Genomic DNA, 22,456 nt, shown 5'->3' with positions numbered 1-22,456 from the left:
TCGATTCCAATCACCCAAAGACAGATGGAACTGAACTTATTCTTGCTACTTACAAGTACTTCGCAAGAGGAAATTGACTTCAGAGTCGATGCGGAAATTTGATGGATTAAACTTATTTGGCATTTTTATTTCCGGTAATAAAGAGCTGTTAATCAATAGATTGTTATTCGCATTAATCTCGAAATTGCCCGACATTAGTAAGATTTCATGTGACATCCTAAGTCACTCTTTAGAGAGAAAAGACTATGTGAAGCGTCGTTGAAGCGAGGACTCTGTGAATCGTCACAATTATGTTTGACTTTCAGGGGCTTCTAATTAATGAAACACCTTTCGTAAGAATATTCACGTAGTTTGGTAACAAAGCTGTTTCGTAGTATGTTTGCTTGTTTGATAAGACAAAGTCGAAGCCACTGAAAAGAGGAGTACGCGATGTCACACATTTTAAAGTACATTCATACGTACTTTATAAATCAGAGTGTCTACTACAATCAAGAATTTAGAATCCAGAAGAATTCATTAAAAAATTCCAGAACCTTAATTTTATTGTTTATGATTTTGTAAGAATAGGATAAGTTGTTGAGTTGTTAAATCGAAAAATCTATACAGCAGTTTAAATACAGAGTAAATTTCTGAAGACTGCATGGTCAGTCTCTTGGAATTGAAGACATTTATGGCATTACAAATAAGATTTCGCAGTTTTTGTTTATTCAAAGCGCAGTAGACACCTTATATATTTAAGATCGGATCAAAAACAGTAAAATTCAATATCTTATAACTTTTGAAACCGCAGTTTTTTACGGAAATGAATAAATGCTACTAGATCAGTTTGAGAAACTCTACCTTACGCACATAGAAAAGAATAAATTTTCCTCATGAACGATCCACATTGTCCTGAAAACATCCAGTTTATTGAATTGCCTCTGCATTAATTCACTGCTATCTGAAATAATTAGTGATAATGCCATACTAATTTCATTCGGCTTCAGAATCAGCTGCGATAATGGAGTTTTTGTCAATTTAGAAATGCTATAAACTGCAAAGAAATTGCAATCAGATAAGCTTCGAGGATACATGGTCATTATAAATGTACGCAGTTCTAGTTGCTAACAAATTTATTATGAAAAACTAAAACTGACTCACTTTCAACTGGATGGTGCTAAGATGACATAAGACTTCAGGCAGCATACAAATCACCAGTATTGTTGAACCTGATAATCCACCGATAGCCAATTTTCAACGAGGAATTTACAGTTCATTCAACTAAAGATTCTACAAATAGAGCCAAGTGTTCGATCTGGTAAGGGTAAACGCTTTATGACTGATTCCGAGAAGCTTTTCGACCAGTTTTATTTCACATATAAATTTTAATTATTACACAAAAATTCAGTGTGTCAAAAGTTTTTATTCGGCATCTTGTACAACTGTGGTTTTCTCAGAAACATACAGACCGTCCAAGAATTTTCTGATATCCTTATTTTTCACGGTCGTGGATTGCTGGATTAGTGCAGCTAAAAAATAATATGATCAGGTTGTAAATTAGGTGAATTTTACAAGCTTGAGTAAGTAATATTGCTGGAATCTCATGACGACTTTCGACTCACCAGATCTGGAAACATCTTCCAAAGAATTGCCTTCCAGGATTAGTTCGTCCTTTTGTTTGGCCGAGTTAGCTACAGTGACACCGTTAGCCATCTTAACTCGTCGAATGAATTTCTCACCGAGGAAATTACGAATTTCAATCACAGTGTTGTTTTCAGTTGTGACGCAGTTTATGGGGAAATGGGCATATACTGCACGCATTTTATACTGGTACCCCTTGGTCACACCCTTCAACAAGTTTTCAATGTGCGAACAGACAGTGCGCACAGCAGCCAACTCCTTTTTAGTTCCAAACCATTTCTCGACTTTCAATAGCCTCGGGTTTACCATCTAAGATATCGAGAACGCAATAATATAATAACAAAGGAAATTACAACCATGAATCCAATTTTGCATTTACGGATAACAAGTATCAGTATGGATTTATCATTTATCAAATAAAATGAAGGGGAATCCACAAATCATCATGAACTGTTCAAAAATAATAGAAAGTATGTAAATTCAACTTTGTACAGCAGCTGAATTCGAAGAAACTCTCTCAAACTTTGAAACTCAGACATGAAATTGCTGTCAGTAATACTTACGTGAATGTCAAGTGCCAAGTGTTTGAAAGATCGTTTCAAGACACCTCGTGGTCCCTTGACCGTGACTGTCCGTGACTTCACGGAGACAGTCAATCCCTCAGGGATTTTCACTGTTTGGTTGGTGACGATCTGCTTCATCCTGCAGCTGTGATGAGAAAAACATTATCAACATTTAGAAATAATAAACACAGGTTAAGGCATACACATTGCATTGATAATTTCAAATTTTTACTCGGAGAGAAACAGGGAAAAATCTGTGTCTACTAATAAAAACTAGCAAGATTATAACTCGAATTAGAATAAGACTGGGACAGACGAAAATTAGAAATAACATCGCGAGTTGTATTGTTGACAACGAGTTCCGAGAGAGGTTAGGATTTAATTTGTCGTATGGCGAGGTGCGATTCACGAAAATATTACAAAATAACAACACAGCGAGGAATTCTGCACGTTATTTCAGTGCTGAACTATCAAATTGTTCAGATTTACACACGGATGAGCCTAGATTCGATATCGCAATAAATTCCGTTACCTGACACGCACTACAGAGCGACCGGAAAAGAGAAGGCAAGAGGAGTTTTTTTTGTCTATACCGGCATAGAGAATCCGCCGCTTGAGAAAGGAAACAACGCGTTGCGCAGACCTCTGGTCGTTGTGAATCTTACCTCGAATTTCATCCGCGTGGCGCTGACGTTGCATGTCTTAATTCTAATTGGCTCCTCAACTCGGAATTGTGATTGGTTCACGGAACCTTTATAGATTCGCCACAAAATGGATGCGGGACGTTTAAACTTCACATAATACAGCTACGATTCGCGGAATGAACTCTAGTCGCCTCTTGGCCTTTGATCTATTATATTAGAGCTCAGTTTTAAAACTGTCTTCTGATGTATTAGTGTTATAATTATAAGTTCATCGTATGTTTATGTTTAATATCTTGTAATTCAACATTCACAATAAAGCTCATCATTACAATAACCAGAATCTCGTACCAATCAATTTCGTTTTAAATTTACAGAAGTTATTCCGTTTTCTATACATTTTTTGTATTATTCTCAAGTTTTTTTAGTACTTAGTTGGTAATTCCACACCCAAATGACCAATTCAGAGACTGAATTGCCACATTTTTGTGAACATTATAGCTGGACTCAGCTTGAATTTGCCCCAAAGAAGAGTTATATAGGTCTAATGATGAAATATGCCCTCTACCTATAGATTATAATGATTTCTGAATTAAGCACGTTTGAATTCCATGGTGAAATACTTCATCTTTGCATGGCGCGTACTTGTTCAGTGACTTCTTCCAGCTTTGTGGAACTCCTGTCGATAGCATCTAGTTGAAATTCGAGGTGAGTCGTGATGAGGAGAAGCTTTTTCAAATTTGCTTCTGAATTCTCCAATCCATGTTCTTGTAGAGCAAAGTTCCTCGAAGAATGCATTAAAATCTATGTCAACAGATCTTTCTTATCATATATATTTACAATACTAGTGCGTAATAATATCACGACGGTACTTGAAAAAGTTATCCAACTTTACCTCACTACTGCGTGATCCTCGTTGTATTTGCCTCGCTAACGAAGCTATGTTATTGACGTTAACTTGCACCCGGTCTGCTAACCTCATTTTGGAATCAACGAACAGGCTTCGAGCACTTGTGCTAGATGCTGAGGCCATGCTAGGCTATATTTATTCGCTTTTGTTACCCACGGGTGCAGACTGACGCCCGAAATTCGCTATTCGATAGTAGCAAGAGTTTATTCACATCTTTATATCCCTTTTGACAAAAGACACCTCGTCGAATTATCAACCAGTTTACTTGCCTTTATTACGGTAAGTTTCCATGTACGGCGCACGCGTCGCAGAGAGATTCCGCCAATGAAAATTACACTGTAGGTTACCAGATTCGCTCAAATCTTTCCGCATCTAATTTTCCATGCATGATAACCTGGCTTCGGTTCTCGTAATTTTCCATGGTTTCAGTATTTTGGCTTATGGCTAACGTTAACTTGCATAAAAAATCGCAGGAACGAATCAATTCAAAGAGTGAGGAGAATGTAGGGAATTTCTTGTGAACCTACCACATGATTGGTTTATCTTGACATGGTTCCTCGTACCGAATCGATACGGTGTAAATATGGCCTGCATTCATGCTTAGAAACCCATTCCCCGCGAATAGAAACTAATGTAAGAAATATACCATGGCGTGATTTGCTTTGCTGCTACAAAAGACGAAATTTTTTATTTCGACAAACGCACAATGCGCTTGAATACAAAATTTGCGATAAGCGATAGTCTACTGTTTAAAAATATAGCTTGTATTATGACCCATATTAGTAATTGAAATGTCTAAAGTATCAAGGCAGAATTACTCAATCGATTAGTAATAACACCGGGGCGAAAATTAATGATCATAAATTTGATTAAAAAACTTTAGTCTTCACCTGAAACCTGACGTGTAAGGAATGTAGATCAGGTGCGGATGCCGTTACGCATATTACGTAATTCAAGCTAATTATCTTAGCATCATTTTTACCATACTCGCGTTTACATTTGGCAGCTTAATATTTCGTTTAGATGGGATAACTACAATACTACGTTCTACGTTGGAGACAACCCGAACTGGAAATAGGAACAATGTACAAGAATAAACCTTATGATTCACTTGATTCATGCCCCACTTTACGTATTCCTCGAAAACGTCTTTATTGCACTTAATAACTACTCGTTCCGTTGCTCGTTCTATCAGCCACGTGACGTTGAATGCACACGTCACATTCCCATCAAATTTCCGTATTCACCGTCGCTTAATACCTCAGAACTCAAATATCCGTGTATTCTCAGTACATATTTCTACATCAAAGACTCGTGAGCCAAAATATTCGACGACCTAACGAGATTTCTTCGTAGTATTGATACAGCGGGGATGTAACACTGCGACGTTGAAATCCATTATCGATTCGCTCTCATGTCATTGCAGAGACTCTTCGAGGAAATATTTGTATAATGTATCGTTATTCCTGGAAACGATGTCACTTTTTTTTCAATCAGCCGTGGATACTTCAGGTGTACAGTGTTGTATGGAATGTAATTAATAATACTCGGAGAAGTGGCCTCTTTTAAATTTATTGGATTGTCCGCATCTTCAGTTCGCGTATCAAACTTCGCCAGCTGAATGAAATTAGATTTCTTTTGTTTCACTAAACAAAAGGCTTTGTATCTTGTTCATTCAATTTCAGCCGGGTCTACTGAAAATAAATAATCAGTTTTGCCCACTTTAATAAATATCGTAAAAGCAGTTTGACTTCACGCGTTTGCATATGCATCAACTTAGAATTCCTAAGCTTGCAGTCGAGAGAATTGTCAAGATTCACAATGCAAGTACTCGATTGGCGTATTTGAAAAACAATTAAACGCACACCGTAATATGCGTGTGTTGTTTTTCTTTTCTGTTTTATGTTTACGCTACAAATTGATTGACGAAGTCTCTTGAGTGAATAAAAATACTGCAAACGAGAATGCTGTTTTATGAACACATTAAATTGCATCATGTATACGTAGAATATACTTACATCACGGTACATGGCCGAGTTCCTCGTATAATAAATGGCGCAACCTTTCAATCATACAAATTCAGATTGTAGTGTTGCAAATTGATATATTCACGGCTGTTTCGATCAACGTTAGATTGCAAATTAACATTCACTGCGTTTGGTATTTTTGCGAACTGCAATGACGCATAATTTTCAAGCAACAAGACGAAATCATCCGTGCTGTGTCTGGGAAATTTTCATAGGGGTAGGAGGCTGAGGGTAGGCAGCGCGTCGGCAGGATATTTGAAAGTTAATCTGGCGGAATACTCCCGTTGTGGAAAATCGCTGACTCGTTGTTGACATCTTTATCCGAAATCCTAAATTCAACACCCGTTGAACATACCGGCAAACTCTTTATTGTCAAGCCCACAAGATTGTCATCGCTTCTCGTCTGCCACGCAATGATGGAAATTTTTCCGGTGCAAACTGCGTTACAATTAAATCAGTGCCGAACTTAACAAGTTGCGCCAACAGCACTTTGGTCATTGTATTTCTAATATGTATGCAAAATTTATAAAAACATTTACCAGTTACCAAATTCATCGGAAAAATTATTTGAAGAAAATTTTTTCAGCCAGGGCCATTAATCATCATCGCCGACGATAATATTATACCTATATACTCATAATATTGAAGAAGGATGTCGGGGACAAGTTAAAACAAAATACCAACACTCGTCAGCAGTCCCAAGCAAATACATCGATACATTTAATAAACAACACGCTGTATAAAATATAGTATATATTTCACCTACCAATATAGGAAGAAGCCGGTAAAATATTCTCCCCAATCACCGGCCTTATATTGTAGGTATAATAATATGTATATAACATACAACAACACACTTATAACATATATTTCTAATTCGTTTTTGGTTCATAACATGTTAACAAACCCGACATTAAGCGAATGCAACGAATCTACACCTATAAAGTATAATACAGACTGCACTATGTATCAAATATACATTATATATGGTTTTCCTCGTTTCATTAAACACATTTTCTCACTCATTCTCTCTCGGCCAGCTTACTAGACTGCGACCAGCCGTTCGGGAATCTCATTGTTGGAGAAATCTTCGACGGATTCAACACTGCGGTCCGTAGGTGAAGATGAGGGAGAAGTCGGTTCTTCATTGGCAGGTTTCGGGGCAGATGTTGCGACATTTTCCGTGTCCAGAATCTCTGTGTCTTCGTCGTTTGCCGGTTTTATGTCGACAACGCGAACCCGTAGAACTGTACTGCCGTTTTCGTCACCGTCGCTGTACGTGGTTTCGTTAACGGTTACAACGTGACCGTTGATCACCTGCGGATTCAAATATATATGGAAGAAATGTGATCAGTTACAAGAAATCAATACGAACACCAAGTATGCGGGTCTCTGTGCAGTTCGACGAAAATCTGCGCGTCATTGATCGAGTCATGAAAGCACTCAGGTGTAAACCCAATGACGACTACAACGCATATTTCACTACGTTTTCGGTTACCAAAATAATTCCAGGAATTATTTTGTATCTGACGTAAATTGAGACTGAAAACTGGTATTTACTTCTGAAGAAATTACCAGGTCATACGAGCAGACAGTATTTATTTTTTTTTTGTCCGATAATAATGATCGATTCTTTCTGAGAATTTATACTATATTCCGTATTTTATATATTGATTCACAAAGCAGAGAACCAAGAGAGAGCATTTTTTGACTTACCTTTGTAGTTGAGGTGGTGTTTGCACCCTCGGGAATCTTGGGAAGATCGTACAAGTCGTCGGAATTTGAAAATCCTGGAAGGGAGGCTGCCACTTGCTCCCTCAATGTCTTCATCATGTCTGTAAATTGATATATATTTATATATATATATATATATATATATATATATGTATATCTATAGCAATGCGTTGATAATATATCTGTTGAAATTAGACTTTCTATTAACGTTATCCGTACTCCATTATCATCATGTTCGTAGAACTTGAAAAGATTTACAGACAGACATTTGCTGGCGGTTCAGTACGCAAGGGTAAGTGCACACGGGAATTGCCCAGAGAGAGGTGTACACGACTTAAATCAAGCATTTCCTCGAATTTCCTAATACCATTAGTTCGTGTCAAGCCGTCATGCAAGATACGGTGTCACAACCCAGCAGCAGAAGCAAGACCCGAAGCGAATTCCAGGCTCGTAATAGTAGCTCAATATTTCAGAAGTCTGTATTCGCAAATGGCTTATTATAAAATAAATTCACATCTTCCAGAACGGGTTTAAGGTTGTACACACCGTGAAAGAAAATAAACTGGAGTCTTTTAAATTTTTTTTTTTTTTTTTTTTTTCCTCTCGCCATGTAACTACATAATAACACTGCAGGAGGAAGTTGAAGGATGGAGATATCTGTCTTTACGTCGGAAAACGGTCAAGCGAGGAGAAAACGGTGAGTAAATTTAAAAATCATTTCCGTGTCCTTTCTTCACGCTACAGGGTTGCCTGCACACAGCCTGCTGCTGTCGCTGCTCCATACATCTTTTTCAACGCTCGTCACACCATCAATTCCCTTCTTTTCATCCGGGGTTTTCTGCCACTGTAAAATCCATATACCTATAGGTAGGACTACACTACATCCGCTGGAGCAATTGATGCAGGCACCACATTCACAGCTGATTCTAAAAGTCGGTTTTTGCATCAACCATGATGGCAGGTTTGTTCGATGAATTCTGGACAATTTTTTTTTGGGAGATCAAAGACCGGATCGTATATTTTTCTCATTAATAAAACCAGCTGAAAAGATTGTTCGTCCGTGAGGCGGAATTTTGTGTATAACCAGCCTTTGAGTTGCGTATTACCCGCGTGTTATACGTTTATAATACGTGCTATATAAGCCTGGATGTATGTGGAAATGTATGTATAGACCTACGTGATACTCGACCAAACACACACGCGATCTTCTCTCATATAAAGCAGAAAACTTTTTTAATCCCAAGCGACCATCCTTTCAGGGGGGAATGCAGACTCCTGCATGTATGCTTTTTCTTACGTGCAGGAAAAACCCTTACATATAACTTCTGACGATGGTATGTAACAATTACGTGATACCACGCACTTACACAATGTGGATGAGGTGTATAATAATTTCAACTCTCGTATAACAACGTCAACTTCTTATGTTACAATGAGTTTATTGCATGAGACACAAATATATCATCTTTCTTACACCACGCCATTTAGTGGGCACCTTTTTTTTCGTGCTTTATCTTTACTCGATGCATATATTTGACCTGGATTCAAATTGAACAGACTAGTTACAAAACTGTTACTACCAAATATGACGTGCTTCGTTAACCTTGAGTCATTCTTTCCTAATCTCGATTCTGCAGTATATGTTCTAGTAGTAGGTGTAGGTGTGTAGGTGTACAAATAAAATTCTTGATTTTTTCACCGATCTTGAAAACCATCCGAAGTTATAATATCTGCTTAGTCTTTTGTAATATTCAAGTGCTGGTATCTACGCTTTTTTTCAAAATACAGTACGAACTAGTGAAACGAGTAACATAACCTCAAAAAACCTTCTTTTCGGGTTTCAGCTAATAAAGAATTGTCTTTTCGGAAGTCGTATAAGTCTTGTGTCTTGTTGAGCAAAGAGAATAAATTGCCAAACATGCCACATCAGAGTACATCACGTATAAATCTGTTTTTGAGGTTATGTTAATCGCTGCCCTGATTAGTACAGTATTTTGAAAGTGTAGATGACAGCACTTGAAGATTACAAAAGAATCGTTAGATATTCCACTTTAATGTGATTTCCAAGATCGGCGAAATAAAATATCGAAACTAATTTTTATACGTAATAATAAACGAACAGAGTTATTACGATTCGAATCTCGCCGGGGTAAAAAAATGGGCCGTGGATGCACTCATAAATAACCGAAAGCAGAGAGGCTGCCTAACGTGACCGAACAATACAACAAGGGGCGGACAATCGTCTGCATGTTGCACGGCCTACGAGGGTGCAATAACATGGAATCAACTGGTTGGTGCATGGCATCAGAGGGCGCAAAAAGCTGGTTCAACCGCAGGAAATTCGAGCCAAATCCGCACAGTCCTTTGGCCAAAAAGGTACAGTAGTGCAGCGGTGAAACTGGGCACGTATAATAGCGTCGATGAAATTGTGCAGGGCAGTTCAGCAACGCGATGCGGAAGATAGCTCTGCCTGGGGGAAGCTGAGCGACGGTAGAAACGATTCCGCTCGTTGATTTCATTGTAATGACCTTGTCACCTCCAAGCGTGTTCAGACGATGTCCTTAATTTTTATTCGCTGCGCCACTCTCCCGTGCAGCGTTGCACCGTGCTGCTGGGTATGAGTCATTCCACGTCAATTAACTGAGACGTTTTTGGTGAATAATTTAGCTCAATGCCTTCAGTTTTATTTTCACTTATTTTCTAGGTTCTATGAAAGAAAAAAAAACAGACGTATTTCGGTCTTTGTATGTCAATTAGAATTTCAATATTTGTATTTTTGACTATCTACTCATGTTAAAAACTTGACCTTTGCTTAGTTTCCAAATAGTTAAAGTGTACTTTTACCTAATCTGTTAATGTTAGCCGAATGGTTTTGACGTAATGTAAGAACGAGTGAATACATATTGAGAAAATTTTTAAAAGATCAATATCGTAAATGTAATTACTGACAAAACGTATGAAATTTTTTATCCCGAATAGTATAAAAAAGTTTTAAACTAGCCAAAAATTAAAGCTTTTAAAATTAGTAGACCCTAAAATACAAAAGTTCGGACAAGGATGTATTTATGAGTTTTAGCGTATCTTTCGAATGATTAAAATCAAGAGATTATTGTGAATAGCAAAATACGACTGCATGTTTTTTCATACAATTTGAAAAAGTAGCTATACTTTCAAAAAAAGAAAAAAAATGCCATGTTTCATAGGTCCCTCATTTGAGTGAAATGGCTCACTCATATCCGGTCATGCGCGTTGATTGCCAGGACGGCCTGAGGCGGTGGAAAGAAAGAGGTCGTCGCGAATCACGACGTGCATAACCACACAAGCTCGATTTTCGCGATTGTGCGAGTAAGCACAAGGCGTACAATATGTTCGCGTCACTCGTTGGAGATTCCGCCGAGGCTTGGCTCGGTCTGGTTCTGCTGCTGTATATCCGTCGGCTGGCAATTTGACATTTTTTTCCACCCCGTGCGCCGTCGCGCTTCCGGGCCATTTAATAAATTTGATAAATATGTCGGGGAGACGTGGAGGGTGCTGCAGGGGCGACCGACGCGCGTCTGTTTGCTAATAAGACGGGACAATTATACACCTACAAACCCCTCGGGTTTTTATATATATACATGGATATATACATATATAATGGAGCGACGCGGAAATCGCGAGGAAATAACGGAGCCTTAATTTAACTCGTTGAATTAATAACAAGATTGTTTATTTCAGTTAACCTTCGAGGCAAGGTTCATAGTGAAGTTATTCGTAGAAAAGAAACGGCCGCATTTACTTTGAAGAATTGCTTTTATGCGTACCTACAACTAGTCCATATTTATTTACGTAGAAAAATTTGCTGCTGCAAGGTGTTTTCAACAATAAGTAAAGAATACCCGAATAATGTAATCTGTGTAATCACATCCTAACAACCCTGCAGTGTAATCTAGTTCAGAAAATATATATGTTGACGTATATTTGAGTGCTAGATAAACAGCTCGACGTGTTTGTTCGTCAGACTCGAAGTCACGCGACACTTCAGCCTCGTTTATTAACGATTTCACAAGCCGTATTACTATACTGTATAACATTTCGTCGAGATTCTCTCCTTTTATTTCTTCGTATTCGCAAAAAAAAAAAAAACAGCCTAATTATACTCAAGCATTCATCTTAACGCGAGATTTGACATTGGTATCACCGGCAATGAGAAGAACGAAAAACTACGGACACAGACACAGGCTTAAAAGAAAAGGAAAGGATTTAATGAATTCACTTGATTTGCCGAACACGTCAGCCTTGAGAAGTGACCTGGACATATATATATGAACCGCCTTGCTGTATGTTCAAAACAGCGTACGTGGGGGATAGCTACGCCTACGTGAAACTTTATCCCAAACACGATGCATTCATTAATCGTTTCTGACTGTATGGTAATATCGATCCCAAACGCCCCACTGCGGTCTGTGGCGACCTAAAAGTTTACGGCACAAGGGAGAGGTGGTGAAAAACATCGGGATGTCAACAAGAGTTCGCAAAGGGCAACGAGTACCGCCATCCCACGGTGGTCGTACGTTCGAGTTGAACTAGTGAATCCACCCTGCGTAGTTTTATTTGTCGTTTATACAGTTGTTTCAGGATACAAATAGCGCCATCATTCGCAGATAATGTAGGGACGTAAAGTCTTTTTTCCCCTACCCCAGTTGCGAAAATAAAAATGTATCAGCAGCTTCAGTTTTATTCTCAGCTTTGCTGGTTCGTAAATTAAATGTTTCTAAAGGTATGCTGTTAAGCTTTGGAAAAAAGCGATCGGTGGGGGAAAAGAAAGAAACGAAATCGTTATTCGGCAGAAAAGCTATAAGTTGTTGTCCCGTGATTGAACGGACTTGTGTGAAAAACAGCGGTTGGTGGGCAAGATTCCTTTGAAATTGTTATGATTTACCCTCAGCTTTGTCAAGATGACTAAATTTGAATCCGAAACCCGTGAGTATATGGGAATTGAAAAACCGGAAAGCGGTTTCTATTACAGAGGAAAATCTAATTCAATGAAAAATTCAAGAGATATTTCTTTGAAACTTTTTCACTTGCTTTGCAGAAAAGGCTATTGAACTTACAAGCGAGTGTGTACGACATAAATTCGATTCGAGTAAACGAGTTATTACGCGTGTTTTAACACAAGTGTAATACTTACTTTGCATTCTTGTTAAAAAACCATCCAAAGGATTGTCAGAAAATGAGCTGAAGAAACGGCTACCGCAGCAATCATCCAAATCCTCGGGCACGATGATAATCGGAAGAACCTGTTCGGACTTTTCATCACTTTCAGGACTTGCGGAGCGTGCACCTGTAATAAAAAAAAAAAAATACAGACATGAATAAAATGAGAAATTCAAAGTAACGATGACTATTGATCGCGATGTCCATGCGATTCACCCTCTTGTCCCTTTGGAGGACGGTGATACGTTTTAGACTGCGTGGAAACCAGATTCTCGAGGAGCTACTTGACGGTGTCACGCATCGCATACTTCTCCACATAGTTTCATACCAATCTCGCAAAAAAGACCTTTGACGAATTGATTGTTTCGTTGAAACACGATGGGCACCTAAAGTGAAAAGTCTATGGTCTGCAGCTGCTTGAGGTAATACCTATTGCCGTTTGAAAGAATGCAATTGTTTTCTCGTTTTCTCTCCAGTCATTCCTCTTCCCCATCTACTCGGGTACACAAAAGCTGCTTCGACTGTAATTTGTTCATTTTCTTGTATACGTCTACGTCTCTTTGTCGCTTTGAAATTGAAGAGAATTGAACACTTCCAACACACCGTGCGACGACGTCGTTTGATGTCATCAGCGAGCTACAATCCGAAGTAATCAGCGTCAGTGGGAGTTGGTAGCCGAAGAGGCAAGACGCCGGTTCTTCAGTTCACAAAATCGGCATCAATTTATTCTAAGGCATATATACTCGCGAGAGTCTCAGAGTGTAATTTGAAGCTGAGTAAGAGGCAGCTACTATACGGCTCTACAGTATCGTGCGAAAGTAAGGCAGGGGTATATAAGGGTTCGCACATAAACCGTAATATACCCATTTATCTAACGGGGGTGAAACTCGAGACCGATAATGCGATTATGTTAATATTGAAACACTTCCTGACCTTGCGATTTTCGTTTTAGTTATACATAATACACGGCGCGGTGTCGGAGAGCGGTGAGGATAACGAGAGGATTATGCCTATCAACGAAGCCTGCAACTCCCACGAACAATCACGAAAACGCGTGACGCACCTTTTGAAAAGAGACACCTTGCACAGTAGTATCTATAAATACGTTCGTCCAGATGCAGCTTCTGCGACAATAAGCGTCGGCCGATGCGGTTGTCATGTAATCGGCTTAAAGCATAAAGAGATATGAGACGCCGGCAATGAGGCAGCGATGCATTTATTCTCGCGTCCATGAATCGAGAAGGATCGAGTATAACCTGATATATGCAGAACCGGAAAACCGGTCTGTTGCCACTCGGACGAGCACCGATTATGGCGACTGAATGAAAAGCTTATTACAAGAACCGAGGTTGGTTGGCCAAAAATCGATACTTTTAAAAATGTGACAAGAAAATCGTTCCAGAAGTTATCGTAGTATTTTAGAAATTGATTTATACGACTAACTGTATTTTTTTCGAATCGGTCAAAAGAGAGGAAAAAGAATACCCGAAAGTGAAATCGAACGACGAGGTGATGCAGGTGTTTAAATTTGCTCTCTTTCCTTTTCATCATCGTCATCAAAGACCATCTCGCTCTTACGAAACTGCGGAGTAATTGGGAACTGACATCTACCTACATACACGCTTATGGGCGTGCTCAAGTTTTGTTCGTAATACGTTTAAGGCTTAAGCCAACGTAACGAGTTGGAATAACCGCGGCTCGTCGGGCGGTTGCATGAAATATCAAACTAGCACAGCGTATAGGGGATTACGCAATTTGAATATACGTGCGCATCAGCGTTTCGCACAGAGCGAATGCGTGCGTTCGTACCTGAATAATCCAAAGGTTAAGAGAAGTGTGGCGATCGCACGAGCCTGAATGGTCGCCATTGGCATTCGAGCCCCTCGTCTAAGGTCAACCTTCTCTTATGACTGCACGAAAGTGGTGGAGGTGAGCCCTCCTTCACATGCAGCTACGTGGGCAATAATCACAAGCCCCGAGTACATTACGGTTAGCCGGAAAAGTCAACGTTCACATTCTGGAACCCGGTTCTTATACAGAGAAACGTGGTGGCGCACAATGCGCCCAAACCTCTCACATTAATGGTCGATGGATATCGAACGAAAGGCTGGGGCTCTTTTCGGGTCTCCGGAATTGATACGTGCCATGCCGGGGTGAAACCGCTATGGATAAATAAACAGAGGAGGGGCATAAAAAATCTATGCATGTATAAATAAAAAAATATGGTTATGAAATAAAAGGTACTGCAGAAAACTGTTTGGTTTTTATCTGCATAGGCGGTGAATATTTTATGTTTCAGATATAGAGCGGAATATATGCCTAATTCGACAAACTGAAAGATGATATTATAAACTTTGTTTTATACCAGACACCTTGGACCGATTACATATTCATTATATTATTCTTATTTTTGAATATTTGCATAACTTTTCATTAAAAAACGGCATACATTTTTTTTGAAAAATAACTTTTCGCCGTGCTCAGCTTGCTTAACAAAGTTCAGAATAATACATCGCACAGCGAGACTGCGAATACCGGTAGTAAACTTCTAGTTGGAGAAAAATAAGAAAACAAAACGCCAACTGCGCAGCACCACCGTGCATCTCTTGACTCTTCTTTTAATGTTATGGAAGTAAGTTTGCAGGATGAATTCTTGATACGTTACAGGAAAATTCAATATCTGTTCGTATTATTATAAGAGTTATATATAAATAAGCGAAGGTTCACACTACCTTTGAAATACTTTAAAAATATTTGTTACATACTTAGTTAACATGTTTATGTGAGCTGACTGTTTTCGTAACATGAAATTGTAAAACTCGAAAATTGTCGTAAGTCTAAAAATAAATACGTGTAAAAGTATAGCACAGTTATAAACACACCGAGAGATAACGGAGCTCGTTTGTATGTAAGTATTTTTAAAGTTGATACAGATAAAAAGTTTTCAGCATTTCGTTTTAGACGGTATAGGTATTCGCTTTTGCAAACGGTTGTTGAATAATTTATACTATCAAACAAAAGAACAAAAAAAAAAACCTACCCATGTAATTCTTCTACGCGAAAAACCTCTCACGGATATAACCGTAAAGCTTCGACATGCATGGATATATATTTTATAGCATTGTCTACATAAAATTTGTGTCGATAGGACGTACATAGTGTTTGGCGGGATGGATAAAGTATAGGGATAGGCAAAACATTTGGGCAGCTTTGAAACGTATGTGTAACATACATTTTCAGAAACCGGCGACGACAAAACCGCACCTGTTGAAAAGGTGTTTCCGTTTTGGGATTACATTCGATTAAACAGAACGACCGGATAACGCGCGTATACGCAGGTAACAATTGAATTTCACGCTAGACATAACCGCGTATCTATCCTACATGTGCCTGTCGATGTATGTTTGTACATGAACCTCAATCCCCATATGCTGTCCATGTATAACGCTGGCTCAAACTTAACGACGCAGATACGAGTATATCGTCTCTTCCATGACACGTACGCTTATGACTACCGAATGATCCAGAACTTAATACGTTCATGCATTGCACATGCGGATCGATGCACGTACGTAACTCATGAGTCGAGACAGTTCAACGCATTATAGTATAAGTGAATATAAGTATTCTATGTTCTTCTCCGATTCCATATTTATTTAAGAGGAGTGTATCCAGAATATTTGAGGTTAAGCGGGAGCCATAGTCGATTTCGACGCTGTCGTATATACGTATAACGAATTATTCAAATCCGCCTATTTCAAACGCAAAAAAGGGTATAACAGCCCTGTTCGTGGAAATCTTCACATTTCTTTATTTTTTGATTAAATGAAAATGTGTTGGAAGGGTTTTGTTCAGGATTGCATGTAGAACGGGGATAATTCCAGGTATGTACGACAACGTCGAAATCGACTAGGGCAGACCCGTAAATCTGTAGGTATTCTAGGTTTTCGCATTTAGTACGATAAAATGAGAGATTGAAGTTGGTCACGATTTTGTAACAATATGTTGGACAAAAATCGTTATTCTACATTGTTAGGAACAAATTTCACAGTTAGAAACACTCAATACCGTCAAAGTGATTGTCAAGTTACGAAATAATGATTTTTGTCGATCTTTTATCACGTTTACGTTACCAATTTCAACCTCGTGACTCAGAATGCGGGTAACAATTCGAACGATTTTGAAAAATGGAGCACATTCTAGAAGGCGTTGATTGTTTTCACTGCCTCGTTAATCACCAATTGTTTCGTTCTCGTATTTGTTACGGTATATCGAAATAATGCGAATTTTCTGTTTGGATTTGTCACACGTCGACGACGTATGAAGTATATTCATATAAACGGATGTGCATATTATACACATTATAGGCATACGAAGTATATTCTCTATATTGCGCAGTAAGCCGGATTATTGCAAGTGATCACGTGATACCGGTGACGCATAAAAAATCTTGCAATTTTAAAACCGGTTGAACTTGTCTGGATGTGTAGCATTGCAGATTTATTAAACTTCACCGTCTACAATCCCATGCGGAAAATATTTCACTTCTCGAAAACGGTTAAAAGCTAGATTGAAAATTATATTTCAACTCTTACACACACACATACCAATAAACATATAATGCACTGTTAGGGACTTCTACGGCACAAAATTTTAAACATCGATTTCAGAGAGGCCGAATCTCAAACTTTTGTACCTTCATTTCATCAGACAATAAAGAATATCAGAACGAATAAAGGAAATGAAATAAAGTGAAAAATAGCAAAACTTTATAAAGAATCAATTACATGCAACTGCTCGTTGATAATAAAATAATGAAATTAATACCTGGATAAGCGAAGGCGACGGCGAACAGAGCCGAAGCGAAGATCAGTAGGCTAAACGCGCTCTTCATGTCGACTAATCCCGTAAAAACTTGTGCGCTGAACGAGTAAGAACGATCAATTCAAAAAATATGTAGGAACGAAAAAGCCAAGTATAACGAAGGATCGCTAACGCGAAGCACAACTCTCAATCAAGGTCACTCAACTGACTCACTCAAATCCCGGTAATGTTCTGCAGCTGAATTTTTCCCGCTAGTTACTATATGCCAGAAGGCAACCGACGGCCGACCAATCGCGACGTTTCAACACGGCGACCGTCCCTCACGCTTACGTGTATCTCGGCAACGACTCGAGTGCACGCAACGTTTATACACCAAATAGGAACACACAAGCAAACGGACAAAGGTTGCCTTACGCTCAAAGCTTGACGGCAGTTGGGAGATACAGTTCAACTTATTCAACGTCGCTACTTACTCGGAGAACAACGATAATCATCACGGAGATAGCGATTATTATTTGGAGCTTGCGAAGAGTTTGGGGGGAGGGGGGGGGATAGTCGTACCTATAGGTTATGTTCTACATCCATCAATGTGTGGCCAACTTGCGGGCGTTTAATGTTCTAGCAGATTCTCGACGCGGTGTGACCTTGTCCTCTCCCCCCTTCGCTTTGATTAATGCAGCTAAACTCGCTTCCCCGTTTCATGATTCATGGAAAACGAGCAAACAGATAATTCATTCGAGAAATTGTCCGTCACGTAGAACGTGTAATTAGTCGTTATATCGTGTGGGCATGTAACTTTTCACCTGTGTATAACGTCTATTGTACGGGATACCTGATGCGTGGACTGCAGGAAGCGATAATATAAGGTTAAAATTATTGTCGGCATGCGAGGAAAAATTTTTTCATTTTTTTCGAATGTTTGGTTGCTTTGTATAACGCTATATTCGTTGAACTATATTATTGCAGGGTGAAGTACCCTGCAGTTGAAGAGACAAAGACGCGCGTTATTCATTTGTTGGGTCAATCGACATTTTCCTTTATTTCCGTTGTTTGGCGGTTTAATAACCTGCAAACAAAACGGCAATTCATCATCCGGCTCATGGTCGTTAAACTAATTACGTTTATTTATTCTTTTTTTTTTCTTTCAACCATCTTGGGTCATTCTTATAAAATTAGTATTTTATATACTCAATTTACTCAAGCTATACGAATTCTTTCAATATGCGGACAGAGTTGGATTATGAAACCTGCGGTTTTGAAAATTATCACTCTGCCAACACACGATGATTAATACTCGGAAACGGCTTGTGTAAGTAAAGTTGAATAGAAAGAAAACGTGCCAATGTAACTTAGTTCTACTCATTATATTGAGCCTAGAATATATTTATGAAGCTTATGAATTCATGAGCCTTTTCTGTAAAATTCGCACTTACATCACTTGAATGAGGCATACAACGTTAATTATATATGCAACTTTCTGCGAGTTTTGAAATGAACGTTGTTAGTAACAAATATACACTCGGAAAAATGATAATGAAGCGACGAAATTTTAGTACAGAAAGCTTATGTTTACTCGAAGCAATTTGCATTCTTAATTCTCACAAGCTAATATATTTCGTTGACAGAATTTTGTTTGATTTTTCTCTGCAATAGAAATTTATCATTGTTAGAAGTGTTTTTTTTTTTTTTGAGAAAATGAATACGCTTAAAGCAGTTCGAGTTCAAGGGCTTTATTATTTATAGTTTCAGGATAATTTTCAAAAATTTTCATTGAAATTAATGACAAAATGGCGGCATAACGGACTCACGTAACAAACGACATGCGCCATGCCGTCATTTTGTTATTAATTTCGATGAAAAAAAATTCTAAATGTTCTTGAAACTATAAATAATAAAGCCCTTTAAAAAAAAAGAAAAAACTTTTTCTTACTACATATATTTTGATTCAGGAGCATCAAATCTATGATAATTATACATAGTAATAAGAAGGTGAAGAAAAAAGTTTTCTTTTGCAGAACAATGTTATTGTACAACCAGAAATTTAGCTGTCATCGGTATTTGAATTTTCTAGGTGATCTGTATATACAGTGCGCCGCTTGTGCGCTGGGCCTTGTGGGCCACTCGGCCGCAGGACCCATGCGAGTCCTTTCGCCTATTACACTTTCGCAATGCCAGGTAGGCACATAATATCGCCGGCGATTGTAAGGAGAAAAAGTATGAAAAAATGCCGAAGCCTGGCGAGTGGGGGCGATCGCTTTGCAGCTGGCGTAGCCTCTCTCCACAACAGAGTGACCGGAATAATTGCGAGATCTTTAATCCTGTGGAAGAAGATAATTACACCAGCGAAAGACCAATTGCCGGGGAGCTAGGCCACCTTAATTGAAAGGTTACCAAGTTAGTTATCGCGTTACGTGCGTTCTTAAAAAGATGGTTCGTTACCTTCGAAGGGTCCTTTAAACGGACGATAACGCAAGTCGTAAAATTAAGTCTTGCAAAGTCAAGTTATCCTGGGGCTAAATTATACTCCAAGAGGAAAGAGGATCGTTGAGTTAGGAGTTAGTCGAAAACACGTGACAGGCAAGTCAATTTTACAATTCGCCTTCAACAAGTTATATTTATATACATATAGGTATATATACATGTATATATGTATACAGGGGATGGACCCACTCTAATCGATAAAGTGTAAGATTACTCCGTGAATAAATAAGCCCTGTCATTTTACACGTGCAGCGTATAATAAATATCACAGATTGTTATTTGAGTACGATTATCGCGAATTTTCAACCGCCAAGATTTCCGCACTCCATGGAAAATTCGCCTCGACGAGGATTATAAACGGTACGTATTAAGGTTGTAACGATATGAAAATACGGTTAAAACCGATTCAACATAATTTAACTAGCAAATATTTAATCTGATCCAAATTGCAGAGCGGAGGAGTAGATGATTTTGTTGGTCGGCAGTGACACGTGACTCCCTGTATAAATAATCCATACGTATTGTGAATTTAAATATCGGTGGGACTATAACTGTAATTTTTCAATTCCAGTTTTCTGTTGACGCAGACAGTTTCAATGTCGATCCCACATTATGCCACGTCGTTTATATAGAATTGATACGATAGTGTATATATATATACAATTGAACAAGCGGAGAGTTTTTTCGTTGTTAAATTCCTGGAAAAAGCCGGGCGAGATTGAGTTTAATAGAATTTGTTAACGTCATGATAAGTCTAAGTGGAGAATAATTAATATTTAATTGGAGCATAATTTCCAAGCGCGCAACTGAGTTATTCATATACTTTCAGAAACACCGGTTTCAAAATAATTTACAAACTTGGAGGCTGGTGAAGGCTTGCTCATATTATACTTCAACCTGCAGACTAAGTTTTATAGACCATTTTCGTTTTTGGCGATGTGAAACAGAGCCCTTTTTTTATCGATTTTTCAAACTTCATTTTAGGTATTTCGTCAAATTTATTATTGCTCAATCATTTTTACATTATACATGGCAGTAACAGCGTGTCAGAATCGACACCCAATATCAGCATGCTAATAAACCACATGAACGATCAAACTTGATTGAGAACGAGTATTGTAATGACCTTTGTGCTATAATAATATCGAAGAGTAATCATCGGTGGAGTTTATGGGCTCTTGTTCGTTCAAATGTAGAATACATTTGCTATCGTGTGTAATATATTGTCGGATGATCCGCGCAAAGCGTATACCAGTGACCCTTTTCACCAGATAACGATATAATATCTTAGGTAAGTTATTATTATTCTCGAATACTCGAAACCGTGAAACTTGTGTCAAAAAATATTTCCTTGTATCAATTAAATATACATATTTAGTTGAGATTATTATAATTAGACCTAATTTCCGCTCTGTGTATGTCAACATTATTATAGAATAGATTCTTCGAAAAGTAATTTTACAGATAAAATTCGACCCGCTCAATTATGATAAAACTTGAAATACCCGAAACGGAAAAACATCGCCACTTATATCCAACGATAAATGCATGTTTACTCAATTGTGAAACAAAATTTCCAGACGACAGATTATCATACAAAGAAGTGTGACACAACTTTAGATAATTGAATTCTGTGATCAGTTCGGAATACGAAAATCCTTTCCTAATGATCATAGTGATCCCATTTTGTACTTAAAACTACATTTCCCAGTTTGGAAAAAAAAAACAAAAATAGTTAATAAGTTTACAGTAACCATAACTAGAAATTGGACTCGGCGTATGAGCGTTACTTGATGAAAAAAAAAAAATTAATCAAACGAAATGTCTGCCAGTAAATTGAAGCTGGTTATAATGTACAAGGCATATATAACTTTGCTCGAGGCTCTCCGTGTACAAAACGATAACAAAAAAAAAAAAAAAAAAAAAAGAAGTTCGCTTTATACACCGCAACTAAAACTTTACTCCTGATCGATTATGCCTCGAGGGCAGATTTGCGGCAAGCTTCAAGTGTCTTCAGGTAGAGTCGTAGAGCATCACCCGCAAAATGCCGAAGTTGCACGACTACGCTAGACACCAAAGCGGTCAACGATCCAAAGTTATCGAGCCGATCATGCATGCGCTAAAATTTTTCGAATACCTCGTGCACTGCCACAGCTGCATGGTTGCCAAGTTAAGCTGCGCTGTGTGCATTGCTTGCACGTGATGCACCGCTTCCTGTTCTTCATCTTCTCGGTTATCGAGACGGTGGATGCAGAGCGCACTTGAAGAACAACAAGTCTATGAAAGCAACTCCTAGAGCCAAACCGGTTTGAAAATACAGGCAAGCCGCAGCGACAAAGAACACCATTCGACGATGGATATGCAACGCACGTCTCTCGGCCACTTGAGTCGGCATTTTGGTATCCCGGCCTGCCTTCCTTCCGTCTCCAGACTCGGCTCAGCTTGGCTTCTTAGCTTTAC

At 38.5% G+C, this 22,456-nt stretch overlaps 3 protein-coding genes across 5 annotated transcripts; all 3 read right to left on the bottom strand.

Annotated features, from left to right (window-relative positions):
• Window positions 1-1,382: 1,382 nt before the first annotated feature.
• Window positions 1,383-2,858, bottom strand: LOC124404290 (60S ribosomal protein L9). The gene is made up of 4 exons (XM_046878315.1): window positions 2,716-2,858; window positions 2,184-2,328; window positions 1,602-1,929; window positions 1,383-1,508 (listed from the first exon to the last, which is right to left on the bottom strand). Exons 2-4 carry the CDS (start codon window positions 2,319-2,321, stop codon window positions 1,402-1,404), a joined length of 573 nt encoding a protein of 190 aa, XP_046734271.1. The 5' UTR covers window positions 2,322-2,328; window positions 2,716-2,858; the 3' UTR covers window positions 1,383-1,401.
• Window positions 2,859-3,252: 394 nt separating this feature from the next.
• LOC124404292 (BLOC-1-related complex subunit 7) lies at window positions 3,253-4,003 on the bottom strand. The gene is made up of 2 exons (XM_046878319.1): window positions 3,720-4,003; window positions 3,253-3,628 (listed from the first exon to the last, which is right to left on the bottom strand). The coding sequence occupies exons 1-2, from the start codon at window positions 3,855-3,857 to the stop codon at window positions 3,449-3,451; spliced, it is 318 nt and encodes a 105-aa protein (XP_046734275.1). The 5' UTR covers window positions 3,858-4,003; the 3' UTR covers window positions 3,253-3,448.
• Window positions 4,004-6,499: 2,496 nt separating this feature from the next.
• Window positions 6,500-17,823, bottom strand: LOC124404291 (icarapin-like). Of its 3 annotated transcripts, none has more exons than XM_046878317.1 (5): window positions 17,665-17,823; window positions 17,519-17,613; window positions 12,666-12,818; window positions 7,478-7,596; window positions 6,500-7,078 (listed from the first exon to the last, which is right to left on the bottom strand). In XM_046878317.1, exons 2-5 carry the CDS (start codon window positions 17,583-17,585, stop codon window positions 6,806-6,808), a joined length of 612 nt encoding a protein of 203 aa, XP_046734273.1. In that variant the 5' UTR covers window positions 17,586-17,613; window positions 17,665-17,823; the 3' UTR covers window positions 6,500-6,805. The 3 variants fall into 3 exon arrangements, with proteins under 3 accessions (XP_046734273.1, XP_046734274.1, XP_046734272.1); XM_046878318.1 differs by having other exon boundaries at window positions 17,688-17,819; XM_046878316.1 differs by having other exon boundaries at window positions 17,519-17,823.
• Window positions 17,824-22,456: the final 4,633 nt, after the last annotated feature.

This window comes from Diprion similis, chromosome 3 (assembly GCF_021155765.1).
Source record: "Diprion similis isolate iyDipSimi1 chromosome 3, iyDipSimi1.1, whole genome shotgun sequence".
Taxonomy (NCBI): Eukaryota; Metazoa; Arthropoda; class Insecta; order Hymenoptera; family Diprionidae; genus Diprion; species Diprion similis.
Note: the sequence above shows the minus strand (reverse complement) of the source record. Positions and strands in the feature narration are given on the sequence as shown.